The 13,818-nt window shown below is 40.6% G+C and overlaps 1 protein-coding gene across 4 annotated transcripts in view; it reads right to left on the bottom strand.

Annotated features, from left to right (window-relative positions):
- The window catches only part of celsr1a (cadherin EGF LAG seven-pass G-type receptor 1a), a 306,175-nt gene that overhangs the window by 21,800 nt on the left and 270,557 nt on the right, over nucleotides 1–13,818 (bottom strand). For all 4 annotated transcript variants that reach the window (XM_060842867.1, XM_060842868.1, XM_060842869.1 and 1 more), the window contains 7 exons: nucleotides 13,312–13,486; nucleotides 11,552–11,719; nucleotides 10,125–10,251; nucleotides 7,615–7,815; nucleotides 4,043–4,217; nucleotides 764–876; nucleotides 364–443 (listed from right to left, as the gene is read on the bottom strand). In XM_060842867.1, coding sequence (XP_060698850.1) covers nucleotides 364–443; nucleotides 764–876; nucleotides 4,043–4,217; nucleotides 7,615–7,815; nucleotides 10,125–10,251; nucleotides 11,552–11,719; nucleotides 13,312–13,486 — 1,039 coding nt within the window. The remainder of the gene's footprint in view (nucleotides 1–363; nucleotides 444–763; nucleotides 877–4,042; nucleotides 4,218–7,614; nucleotides 7,816–10,124; nucleotides 10,252–11,551; nucleotides 11,720–13,311; nucleotides 13,487–13,818) is intronic.

Raw genomic sequence — 13,818 nt, 5'->3', positions numbered from 1 at the left:
GTTTGATTCACATGGGAGTTAAAGGTAATGGGAGACAAGCAGAACATGGAAGTGAGGCCACTAGAGAGGATGCTTGAAGGGCCAAATAATCTACTCCTATTTCTTAAGTTTTTACGTTCAGCCAGTCATTCTTACTGATCATAATCATCAATTTGAGATAAATCTGTGCTGAATCATGGACAGTCTGTATCTACCATCTAGAAGAAACAATCTCATTTTCAGAAACAATCATACACCCAACAGTCAAATAGAAAAATGGCTTCTTTGTATTTTCATTTCTGAAAGTATTGCAAAGGCTCTAAGTATTGCCTGGATATCAATCACTGTTAATAAAGTAGATAAAAATATGGGTGCAAGACTCACATGATACCAGTCTTTTCAAAAGACCTGTGCCTAGGTCCACAAGATGCTTTGGCAGCGAGTATGAAGATGACAATATTTATCTGAGGTAATAGAAATTTGTGATAAATTAAACCCCACATATTTCGAGAAAAGCACAGCTGTTAAGACAACAAACAAGCCAGAACCAAAACCAGGAAGTTAAGAGGAGAATTTTATTTTTCTACAGTAGTAGCATAAGTCAGCACGAAGATTCAAGTTGCTAAGTTTTTGCTAAAGTAAGTTAAAAGAAACGATATTCCTAAATTTTACCAAAATAAATGTTCATTATAAAATACTATCAAACAAAATGTGAAATGGTTGTATAAGCCACAGAGTTTTGGTTCGACAATATTATGAGTGAATGATGATGAAGGATACTTACAATGACTACGACACAGATAGGGCCAGCAAAACTCCAGATCAGGGTATCGTGCACAGACAGCCAGCAGAAGTCAGGGTTCCCATACCCCTGTGGATCTAATCCCATAGCCAAACCTGAAAACAACAGTAAACAATTCCTTCCTTTGATCTCTTTCCACACATATAGTGTTCCCTTGCACACAGAGAATGAACATAGAACAATACAGTGCGGAACAGGCCTTCAGTCCTCGAAGTTGCACCGACCTGTGAACTCATCTAAGCCCATCCCCTTACGCTATTCCATCATCATCCATGTGCTTACCCAAGGACTGTACAAATGCCCCTAATGTGGCTGTGTTAACTACATTGGAAGACAGGGCATTCCACGCCCTTACCACTCTCTGAGTAAAGAAACTGCCTCTGACATCTGTCTTAAATCTATCACCCCTCAATTTGCAGCTATATCCCCTCATAAAAGCTGACGTCATCATCCTAGGAAGAAGACTCTCACTGTCCACCCTATCTAATCCTCTGATCATCTTGTATGTCTCTATTAAATCCCCTCTAAGCCTTCTTCTCTCCAATGAGAACAGACCTAAGTTCCTCACAGCCTTTCCTTATAAGACCTTTCCTCCAGACCAGGCAACGTCCTGGTAAATTTCCTCTGTACCTTTTCCAATGCTTCCACATCCTTTCTGAAATGGGGTGACCAGAACTGTACACAATATTTAAAGTGAGGCCGCACTAATGTTTTATACAGCTGCAGCATGACATCACGGCTCCAAAACTCAATCCCTCTATAAAACCTAACACACTATATGCCTTCTTGACAGCACTATTAACCTGCGTGGCAACTTTCAGGGATCTATGTACATGGACATCAAGATCCCTCTGCACATCCACACTACCAAGAACCTTTCCATTGACCCAGTACTCTGCCTTCCTGTTATTCTTCCAAAAGTGAATCACCTCACATTTATCTGCATTGAACTCCATTTGCCACCTTTCAGCCAATTCTGCCTGCAGCCAAGTCTGCCTGCAACCTATAACATTCTTCCACACTGTCCACCACTCCACCGACTTTAGTGTCATCTGCAAACTTACTAACCCACCCACCTATGAAAATGACAAACAGCATTGGTCCCAAAACTGATCCTTGTGACACACCACTGGTAACCGGACTCCAGGCTGAATATTTTCCATCAACCACCACTCATGACTTTCTTACAGAAAGCCCATTTCTAACCCAAATTGCTAAATCACCATCAATCCCATGCCTCTGCATTTTCTCCAATAGCCTACCATGTGGAAGCTTAAAGGCTTTACTGAAGTCCATGTAGACCACATCAACTGCCCTACCCTCATCCACATACTTGGTCATCTTCTCAAAAAACTCAATGAGGTTTGTGAGACATGACCTGCCCTCGATGAAACAATGTTGACTATCTCCAATCAATCTGTTGCTTGTTAGACGATTATAAATCCAATCTCTTACAATCCTTTCCAAAACGCTTCCTATAACAGACGTAAGGCTCATAGGTCTATAATTACCTGGGTCATCTCTGCTGCCATCTTGAACAAAGGCATAATATTTTCAATCCTTCAGCCCTCTGGTACTAAACCTGTCGACAATGATGACTCAAAGATCAAGGCCAAAGGCTCAGTCATCTCCTCCCTAGCTTCCCAGAGAATCTTCAGATAAATCCCATCTGGCACAGGGGACCTACCAACTTTTACACCTTCTAGAATTGATAGCACCTCCTCCTTACTAACCTCAATCCTTTCTTGTCAAATAGCCTGTATCTCAGTCTTCTACTCTACAATATTCTCCTTTTCCTGAATAAAAACAGATGAGAAATATTCGTTTAGCACCTCTCTGATCTCCACAGGGTCCACGTACAACTTCCCATTTGTCTTGACTGGCCCTATTTCTACGTTAGTCATCCTTTTATTCCTCACATACCTATAGAAAGCTTCAGGGTTCTCCTTTATTCTACCTGCTAAAGACGGCTCAAATCCCCTCCTTGCTCTTCTTAAAACTCTCTCGTTAAATCCTTCCTAGCTAATCTGTAATTCTCCATCGTTTCATCTGAACCATCTTGTGTCAACATCATATAAGCCTCCCTCTTTCGCTTATCAAGGGATACAATTTCTTTAGTAAACCACGGTTCCCTTCCCTTATCACTTGCTCCCCGCCTGATAGGGATATACCTATCAAGGACATGCAATATCTGTTCCTTAAACCAGCTCCATATTTCAATTGTCCCTATCCCCTGTATTTTGCTAGCTCATTCTATGCTTCCTAAGTCTTGTCTAATTGCATTATAATTGCTCTTCCCTCATCTATAACTCTTGCCCTGTGGCATGTACCTATCCCTTTCCATCGCTAAACTAAATGTAACCGAATTATGATCACTCTCTCCAAAGTGCTCACCTACCACTAAATCAAACACCTGGCCTCGTTCATAACCGAGCACCAGATCCAGTGTGGCCTCCCCTCTTGTCGGCTCTTCAACATACTGTGTCAGGAAACCCTCTTGTACACATTGGACAAAAACTGATCCATCTGGCGTACTAGAGTTATAGCATTTCCAGTCAATATTGGGGAAGTTAAAGTCCCCCATAATGACCACCCTGTTCCTTTCACTCCTGCCCAGAATCGTTTTGCCAATCCTCTCTTCCACATCCCTGGAACTTTGCAAAGGCCGATAAAAAGGCTCCCAGCAGTGTGACCTCTCCTCTCCTGTTTCTAACCTCAGCCCATACTACCTCAGTAGATGAGTCCTCATCAAATGTTCTTTCAGCCACTGTTATACTTTCCTTGACTAACAAAGCCACACCTCCTCCTCTTTTACCACCTTCCCTGACCTTGATGAAAGATCTAAACACTGGAACCTGCAACATCCATTCCTGACTCTGCTCTATCCATGTCTCAAAAATGGCCACAATATTGAAGTCCCAGTTACCTATCCATGCTGCAAGCTCACCTACCTTATTCTGGTTACTCCTGGCATTGAAGTAGACACATCAAAATCAAAGTATGGGAGGCCAAACAAAGCCAGAAGCACTACAGGTATCTAAATGACACTGTTATCTAAATGACACAGCTGCCAACTAACAAGTCGTTTTAGGAGTCGGGCTACCAGTTACAATGAAATAAAGATAACATGCTGGAGAACTCAACAAGTCTGGCAGCATCTGTGGAGAGAAAAACAGAGTTATTGTTTCAAGTCCAGTGAAGGATCACTGGCACGGCACTTTGTCTTTGTTTAAGACTTCCAGCATCCACAGTTTGATCTACCTGTTATAATGGCAGGAATCCCCCATCCAATGGTATAGTAGAATCGCATTTGTCCATGGTTCACATTCCTCAGGTCAGTCAGCATGCGGTAAATATGCAGACCCTCCACAAATGTCCAGGCAAAGGTACACAGGTAGAAATAATGCAGTAAGAGGGCGATCACACTGCAGACAAACTACAAGAGAAAAGTTAGTGCTGGAACATCCGAACATTTGCTTTTTGCTTCTCTACAACTGCTGGCTTGGGTAGGCAGCAGCACTTTAACTTAAGCGTAACCTATGCTGTCAACATAGTGTATAAAAGAATGGAGCTATTGTGGTGCAGTAGCAGTATCCCTACTTTTGAGCCAGGAGGCTTGGGTTCAAGTCCTACCTGTTGCAGTGACGTCTAATAACATTTCTGAACAGGTTGATAAAATACAATTTTTTTTACATACAAGAGAATATTAAGGGCTCATGTGGCACAATGGGGTGTCCTTAGCAGCTATAAGATCCAGGTTCAAGTCCCATTTGCTGCATCATTATGTGTCTAAACAGGCAAATGAAAAATATCGATGAAAGAATGCTGGAAGATTGGTGGTTTCAGCCTTTGATGAGGTGTTAAGTCTTATCTCCCAACCCAATGGAAGTCAAAAAAAATTGTTTTCTAGGTGTAATTAATTGCTCCATAAATTAGATATTCAGGTTAAAGCCCTGCTTCATCACACTTAGGACAATAAAAATGTTTTAAATAAAATACAAGCATTATGTGTAAGTTTTCCAAAGTATACTCATCCAACGAGGAGGTTGGAAATGTGATATTTATTCCATGCATACTGCCAAGAGAATACAAGATATTAAAACAACAGTGATGTGCTGCGGCATTCATGAACTGAGCATACTGTCTAACATGAATACTCACAGCATACTATACTCCAGATAAACCTTTGTTCTGGCAATGCCAGTGTTTACAGTTGAAAATGGCACCCTCTGTTACAAATCATGTTGGAATATCCAGCATTTACGTTATAAAGGTTTAATGAAACATGAGGTTTGTAATTAACAGTTTGTAAAGGTTAACAACTGCAATGAATTTCTGCTGTAAAGAACCCAAGAATACACAGCAAATTTACTGAATTATTTACACTATTTGATAATCCACATAATTGGACCTCTCCCAATGTTTACCATTCTGTATCAAATATTATCAAAGGCTTGGATGAATCCCAAATACTTGCAAATTGTTCTATTGTTTTAGTTGCACAGAATATATATAGTACAAACTACATTTGATGAACTACAATAGAGTGCTTGTAATTCCAGGTAACATTATGTTTTTTTTTCCCACACTTAATTCTGTTAAGTGGCTATCTTAGTATTATCCAACTGCATGTCTAAATACATTACGTTTAAGATATTGAGGTGCCAGTGTTGGACTGGGGTGGACAAAACACCAGTTACGGTCAATAAGTTTATTTGGAAGCTAGAGGTTTATTTGGAAGTACTAGCTTCCAAATAAATCTGTCAGACTATAATGTGGTGTTGTGAGATTTTTAATTTTGTCGACATTGAATTTAGTTACCTCAGTGCTCTACACAAATTATGTTACTGGCAGAGGGAGGGCTGGCGAATTTACTTTGATGGCAGCAACCAGCGAACTGCATTTGGGCACCTCATTGATGTTGGCAGTGCACCAACATTATATAGAATAAGCTCCAAACTGAATTTGTTGTGCTTGGGCGATCATCATTAACACCTCCTATGACCACCATCTACTTCACACTGATTTCTGGGTACAATATCAATATCCCAGTCTTTGTTTCTTACTCTGGTGAAAAGCACCTCAATTTCTACTTTGCACACTATTTCTGCCTTTTTCTCGGCAATTTTCTTACCTTGCCAAAAATATCAAGGACCAAAAATCTGATAATTGTGCAGTAAACAATAAGTAAAAAATGAGGTCTGCAGATGCTGGAGATCACAGCTGAAAATGTGTTGCTGGTCAAAGCACAGCAGGCCAGGCAGCATCTCAGGAATAGAGAATTCGACGTTTCGAGCATAAGCCCTTCATCAGGAATGAGCCTTCATCATTCCTGATGAAGGGCTTATGCTCGAAACGTCGAATTCTCTATTCCTGAGATGCTGCCTGGCCTGCTGTGCTTTGACCAGCAACACATTTTCAGCAGTAAACAATAACCCTGTTTCTGATCACACCCGAAGGGATCTAATCTGCTGAACTCCACATTAGCAAACCTTTGTTTTTCTGGTCTCATGCAGTGAATGATATCATCAGAGAAGATCATACAGCAAATCAGCAGCTCAAGCTAAAGCAGCAGCAATGAGCTTCCCAAAGTTCTTAGATTTTTCTATTTATTCATAAGTTGGGACGACTTTAAAATTTTACTTTGCTTATAATAATGTGTGTACTCACTAGGTATTGCTTATAAGTTTTCTCTGGAATGACCATCTGTACAAAAGGTGGATGAATTCATTTCAGAAATTGTATAAAATTAAGCATTTTCTATGTTAATGGAAAGCATGGTTGGTTTGGAAATATTTGAGGCCCAATTTTGATAAAATCTAATTACTCAAACTTCAAAGGCATATGATGGATTGAGGTCAAGAGTGTGGTGCTGGAAAGCAGAGCAGGTCAGGCAGCATCTGAGGAGCGGGAAAATCGATGTTTCGGGCAAAAGCCCTTTATCAGTACTCAATTTTGTCTATATGAAGGATTTAGCTGGACTGCACACATGATGTTTCCCATAAAATTAATTTACAAAGTCTGAAAGACTCATGCTATGTGAAACTCACAAACTTGAGAATTTTCTTTTACAATATACATGAGACGTGTTTTTCAATTTTGAAAGCAGTGAGTTTCATGCAAATTAGTTGTGAATACATTTTCAGACAGAATGAAAAAGGCTTGAAATAGTATACAAGCAATTGAAGGTGAATATCACTGCACAACTCCAAACCAGACACAATGTGTCCATTGAGAAATGACTAAGCAGACTACTACTGAGCAGCCATAATCCTGAGCAACATATGTGCTATTGAAATTCTGCACCATAACAATTTCAAAAATTTGAATGCTCCTGTAAATTATTGTTTTAAGTTACAATACACTTCAAGAGAATGCATCCTATTTGCAATGTTTTGAAGAGTCCTGACAATTAGTAGGGTTCGGAATTATAACATTGAGAATATTTATTATTTTGCTATTACCAGTTAGACGACAGTCCGGGCAGATATTGAAGCAAGTTAATAACCATAATTAAAAGAACAAAGAAAAACTTTATTTGACAACTTTCCTTGATTGATTAACTACAAAACACGAAAAATTAATGTCTCTCACTGGAAAATGCATTCTCATCGCACATAGTATTCATGCATTTAGTGCACAAATAAAACTTTAACTTTTTAAACCTCCTTTGAATTTGAAATCAGTTTCCTGACTTTGATATAGCAAACAATAAACAAGTTCTGAAACAGATCATTCATTTTGTTTCTGTGGAAATTAACTGTTTACCATTCTGATAATATTGAGATTTAATAGCGTTGACATATTAAATAATGAGAAAAATGTGCACTTACTGGATTGTCTGTCTGATTAATTCCAATGAGGAAGACGAGTTCAGAGAAGAAGAGAGCTGCCACCAGATTTTTGTGAATGTTATGGAGGTTTGAACGTAGTGTTCTGACCAGCATGAGGAACAGGAAAGTCACAAACAAAGCAAACAAGGAGATTGCGACAGTGGTATATGTGACGATCTTCAAAGGGAGCACCTCACCATGCTGGAAAAGAATTGATAACAGGAATATCAAAATTTATACTAAAGCAAAGTCATGTGTTTGGCCACTGCTTTGCACTGCCTATGACAAATTTAAATTTCTCTAATTTTGCTGGGAACAAACTTCATGACATTTTAACAGTGTTTCCAGCAAACCCTCAGCAGAGTAAACTTGGGCAGCACGGTGGCATAGTGGTTAGCACTGTTGCCTCACAGCACCAGAGACCCGGGTTCAATTCCTGCCTCAGGCAACTGTGTGGAGTTTGCACCTTCTCCCCATGTCTACGTGGGTTTCCTCCGGGTGCTCCGGTTTCCTCCCACAGTCCAAAAATGGGCAGGTTAGGTGAATTGGCCATGCTAAATTGCCCGGAGTGTTAGGTGAATGGGTATGGGTCTGGGTGGGTTGTTCTTCGGAGGATCGGTATAGACTTGTTGGGCCAAAGGGCCTATTTCCATACTGTAGGGAATCTAAACTGGAAACTATTAACAGGGCTATTTTAATCAAGGAAAAGTCAGTTGAGTAGGAAGTTAAAGTTAGCCCCAATTCTTTCACCTGCCCTCAAGTTTCCAGGCATGGACCCTTGGTAATATAACCTGTTCTCCTGAGCGGAGGAATGTAGGAAGGACACTCAAAATTAACTTTTAAACATAGCCTTGTTAGGTCCTATTGATGTGACCAAGTCCCAGCTGCAGTATTTGAGGTGAGTGAAAAACAGGATTCAGTTTCCTGCCAGACCAACACAGAACAAATGCAAAAAGGAAGTACATGTTCAAATTTCTCTTTCTCTTGTTCCCTTCATCACACAAGTAACTACAATTCAAAAGTATTTCATTTCTTTGGGACAATTCAATTACTCATGAAAAGATGCCATATAAATGCAGGAACTGTCCTTTATCCCTGTAGACCCAGGAGTAAAAAGTGTTCTTCTGGCCCTGAGGAGCAAAGTGTAGGTCTCCAATGGTGTGCTCTTGCCAAGCTTTTCCACCTCCACAACTGACCGTTGGAGAGCTAATCCTGTCATTTACTGGATGTAAGGCAGGATCTGGACATATAATTTTCCATCACTTCCTGACATACCTCAACTAAAGAGCCTGACACTGCTCAAACAAAACTCAAAAGAGCACTGCTGGAAAAGCACAGCAGGTCAGGCAGCTTCTGAGGATCAGGAGAGTCAACGTTGAGGGCATAATCCTTTCTTATGATGGGAGGAAGCAGCCACTCTCTTGCTCCTCGGATGTTACCTGACCTGCTATGCTTTTCCAGCATCACCCTTTTCAACTCTTACTCTCCAGCATCTGCAGTCCTCACTTTCTCCTACTATTAAAACAAGGCTCAGGAGTGAAAACCCTTGGACTTCATTTCCAGAGCAGAATGAGTTTCCATAATCCACCCACTCACCAAATACGTGTCTGAAGTTAAAATCTATGCTGGTGGCTAGGAGCTCTTTTAAAACCAAAATGTTTTTTCTTTATGAGAAAACAATACTGGAAGGAAGTCCCCAGTGTGGAGAATGTCTGTGCTTTTTGGGTGGGTTATACATCAACGTATATGAAAACAGTGTTGTAAACAATAAAACATCAAGGAGGTAAAATTAAAATGATCTATTACAAAGCTTAGGCCCCAAATTTTAATTTTGGGATAGCTAGGGCCATATTGAGTGATCTGTATGTGGGGAGCAACATGCAGCAACAATCAATAACAAGTGCTGATTACATTGCATACTGCAGACGTAGCTCAGTAACACCGTTGATACTATACTGCCAAGGCATTCTGCCTCCACCCATCCCAGATTGTGAATGTGGGGGCAATAGACCTTCATCAGTCATCTCTTGTCACTAATAAATTCTGTCTCATAAGCATTCCTTTCATTTCAATGGCTACTGTTCAGAAACTGAAATGAATTAAACAGCATAACCTAAAATGAACTCCACAACATTCTTGAATCTATTAAGTAACTCATGCTTTGAAAACATATTTCGAATTAATACCAGCCATCGACATCCTTACCCAACCACGCCTTCTCATTTTCTACTAAACGCTGAAGCTGTGTTAAGACTTGAGCATCAATAATACTGCAATAAAATATTAATACTTCAAAAAGACACAGTGCCGCTTCAGGCTATGGAGTTTAAGCTTGCCCACGTCCTGCAAACATCTTAATGTTGGCAGAGGAGGCAACATGCAAGATGACATGTCCCTGCTTGTATTCAATGAGTAGGAAAGGTGTTTATTAAACTGGAAGAAGTGTGCTGCATTGCCTTGAGCACAATGGAAAGATTTAGTGCCTAGTCATGTGATCAGGTCTAACTTACCTCCCGCTTGGAGATGTCCATGAGCACTGCAAAACTAGTCATGTGATTGCACTGGCAGTTTATGTGTGACTCATTCCGAAGGACAAGTTCACACCCTTTGGAAGACCACCCTCCTGTGCCTCCAATCCTATCAAAGGAAACAAATAAAGGGATTAAGAAAGAACCAAAAATTACCAGCTGAGTAATGTAACTTTCTAATGTTTGTGCATCTGTTAAATAATGAGCATGTCTAATCTATGGATACTGAGTTTTCTTTTTTATTTTCCCCATTAACTCTGGAAATATGATCATGTTACTTTTAACCAAACACTAGAGTTAGAGATGCCCTTCATAGGGTTAGCCTCTTGCTGTTCCTTGATACTGCATTTAGCAGCTGAGTGTCAAAACTGTGAAGAAAATGCACAAAAAACCTTGCAGATTTTCACATTTAAGAACGTATTGGAAAATAAGATTAAATATTAACCAAAGCAGGTAACTTCCACAGCATCAATTTGAAGTTAACACAAACAGAACTCTGGTGGGATATGTAAAGGGCACTTGCTCTTGCTTTCATGCTAACCTTTCAGCACTAGGACTGCTGCAGGGTTTCAGTGAAACCCAAAGCAAGCTGGAGGAACAGCAGCCCATTTTTCACTCAATGCGCTAAACAGCCTTTAGGACTCAACACTGAGTTTAATAGCTTTGAGCCATGAACTCTGTCTTGTTTGATTACATACCCTCCCCCTCACGGTGTTCCTTGCATGGGTTTGCTTTCAGCCGAGCTGACTTATTTTCTGCAATCCTGCACTTCATCTATATCTCTCCTCTAAATCAGCACTCCCTTTGCCTTTTGCACTGGGCCTGTTCTCCTTTCTCAACAGCATAAAAGCACCATCTTAAGGCTGTCCTGTGGTGCAGTGGTAGTATCCCGATCTTTGAACCAGGAAGCCCAGTTCAAGTCCCATCTGCTGTACAGGTGTGTAATAATGTCTTTAACAGCTTGATTAGAAAATATCCGAAAACCTATTTCTTTTCCAGACCCCTTAAGTCCTGAACAGGAGTCATATTGGTCTGGAAAAGTTAACTCTGTTTTGCTCTCCATAGATGCTGCCAGACTTGCTGAGTTTCTTCAGCACTTTGTTTTTTATTTCACATCTCCCACTTCTACAGTACTTTACTTTTATGCAGAAGGGCACAGTTTATACAGTTCTCAATTTATGAAGGAATCGTACGTGAACTTTATGTATGATGTGATGATGGATTCCAAAATGCTATAGTGAAGGGTTACACCACGTTGACTCAGTTACCAAACCCGGTGGTTAAAAACGTCATTGGGATATACATTGAACCTTTTGAGTTTCATCAGGCAATTCTTACTATTTCCATCTAATCAATTCATTGGGTTCAAAGGTGAAAATAGAAGCCAAAAGCAGTCTTGTCTCACTTACGCAAGAGTGTGATTCCAAAATACACAGACAGGCTTGGTCCTTTCCTCTGTTACAAACAAGCGATACTTTAGAGTCACCGGACTCTCCAACAGCTGTGGCAAAGGGTGGTCATTAGTGTAAACTGTAGCACTTACAATGGGTGTGTTTATGACTGGCCGATTAGGTACTCTGAAGAAAAACAAAATTTCAAGAAAGGCATCCCTATAAATAAAGCTGTCCACATGAATTCAGGTGAAACAAGATCTGCAGCAACAGAAGGTCTCAATATTCTTTAAAACAGGATGCCACAATCAGACACATATTTCCCTTCCCTCCTTTAACAGCATTCCACAGGTACTCTTCCCTCTGGGACACCTTGGTCCACACTTCGTTCACAACCTCCCCCACCCATCCCCCCCACCACGACACACCTTCTTCAATTGTATGGGAACGTAAGACCTGCCCATTTACCTCCTCACCATCAAAGGCCCCAGACATACCCTCCAGGTGAAGCAGCAATTTACCTGTACATCATTTAATCTAGCCTACACTAGTTTTGTTCACAATGCGGTCTCTACACTGGGGAGACGAAATGCAGACTAGGTGACCACTTTGCAGAACACCTACATTCTGTCCATAAAAAAGACCCTGAGCCTGCCACTTCAACACAGCACCGTGTTCCCACGCCAACATTTCTGTCACACACCTGCTCCAGCGTTCCAGTGAGCCTTAGCACAAGCTCAAAGAACAACCTCTCATTTTCTGCTTGGGACCCTGCAGCCTCTCGGACTCAACATCGAGTTCCACAACTTTAGAAACCAAAAAAACTGCAGATGCTGTAAATCAGAAACAAAAACAAAGGCTGCTGGAGGTCTGACAACATCTGTGAAGAGAAATCAAAGTTAATGTTTCGGATCCCATTGAGGAAGGGTCACCGGACCCTAAACATTAAGTTTGATTTCTCTTCCCGGATGCTGCCCAGACCTACTGAGCCTTCCCAGCAACTTCTGTTTTTGTTGTCCATAACTTTAGATCCTTCCATGTTTTTTACCCACCCCATACTTGGCCCTGTCATGGGTTGCTTTTAGCACAGTCATCTATTCTCACCTACTCCTAGGCCTATTTTCATATTACACTGTATATGGGTTGTTTTCAGTAGAGCTCACCCATCTTCTCCTAATCTTAGCTCTAATTCTCACTGTACAGCTTTCCTTCTATCCTGGCCTGCTATCCACTATCTCCTTGCTTACCTAATTATTTCATATCTCTCGTTTTCTCTGGGCTCCATCTGCAGCTATCCACTCACCTGTCCCCTTTGACCCCCTTCCCCCAACTTCATCTTCAGCATAAATATCCACGCAGTAAGCCAGTAGTTTCTCAATACTGCATAATATGGAAATTAATATCTTTAACACAAGCAATAATTTACCTCTGATCCCATAGTGAGTTACAGTGAGGACAATTGACAGGAAGCCAATACCATCTAGCTCAGCAATGACAGATTTTACACACAAAAGTTTATTATTATTAATGAGTTGAAGATATAACTTTTCTGTTTGTAAATTCCTGAACAGAATTTAACTTTAAAACTCATCTTACTTCATTTTCAAATTTGGTACTGATTACAAAATCAGTAGCAACTCACGAAATTATACCAAATACTGACTACCCTGGACAAGTTTGGAAAGGAAGGCTTTCAACATATTTTAGAAACTCAAAGCTGGAAGGTTCACAAGTGTTTCAGAAATTTGATTGAATAAAAAACAAATACAAAAACTTACCTCATACTTCTTCGATCAGGATCATATCGCTCGGGCAAAAGCAATCCCAGTGATCTGTAAATGATCACCACAGCAACTGCATACGGGTGGGAGCCATCTGCATTCCTTTTGTTCCTTTCTGAAAACGTATCTTCTGCCTTCCCATTGGCACTGTGTTCAGGATGGTCGCCGAGCCCTGGAGGATTATAAGGAGATATCATATGACAGCAAATAATCAAGGCAACCTTTTCACACTTTCAACTAGAGACAGCAGTGGCATAATGGTAATGCCAATTGACTGGTAATCCAGAACTCATATTCTGGGTTCAAACTTCACCACCGAAGATGATGAAACAATAAAATCTAGTCTAACAGCTTAAAGCTTCAGTAGCTGGAGGCATAGCTGTCCATGCAGAAGGGCTTCAAAAAAGGAACGCAGATGCTGTCAAAGTTGGAGACTGCAGGTACTTCAGAGAATTGTGGGGATGGATGAAACCAGGGAGGGACTTGAACATATGGATGAGGATT

The sequence above is a fragment of the Hemiscyllium ocellatum genome, chromosome 23 (genome assembly GCF_020745735.1).
Source record: "Hemiscyllium ocellatum isolate sHemOce1 chromosome 23, sHemOce1.pat.X.cur, whole genome shotgun sequence".
NCBI classification, from domain to species: domain Eukaryota; kingdom Metazoa; phylum Chordata; class Chondrichthyes; order Orectolobiformes; family Hemiscylliidae; genus Hemiscyllium; species Hemiscyllium ocellatum.
The sequence above is the reverse complement of the archived record's forward strand: the minus strand, read 5'-3'. Positions and strand labels throughout refer to the sequence as shown.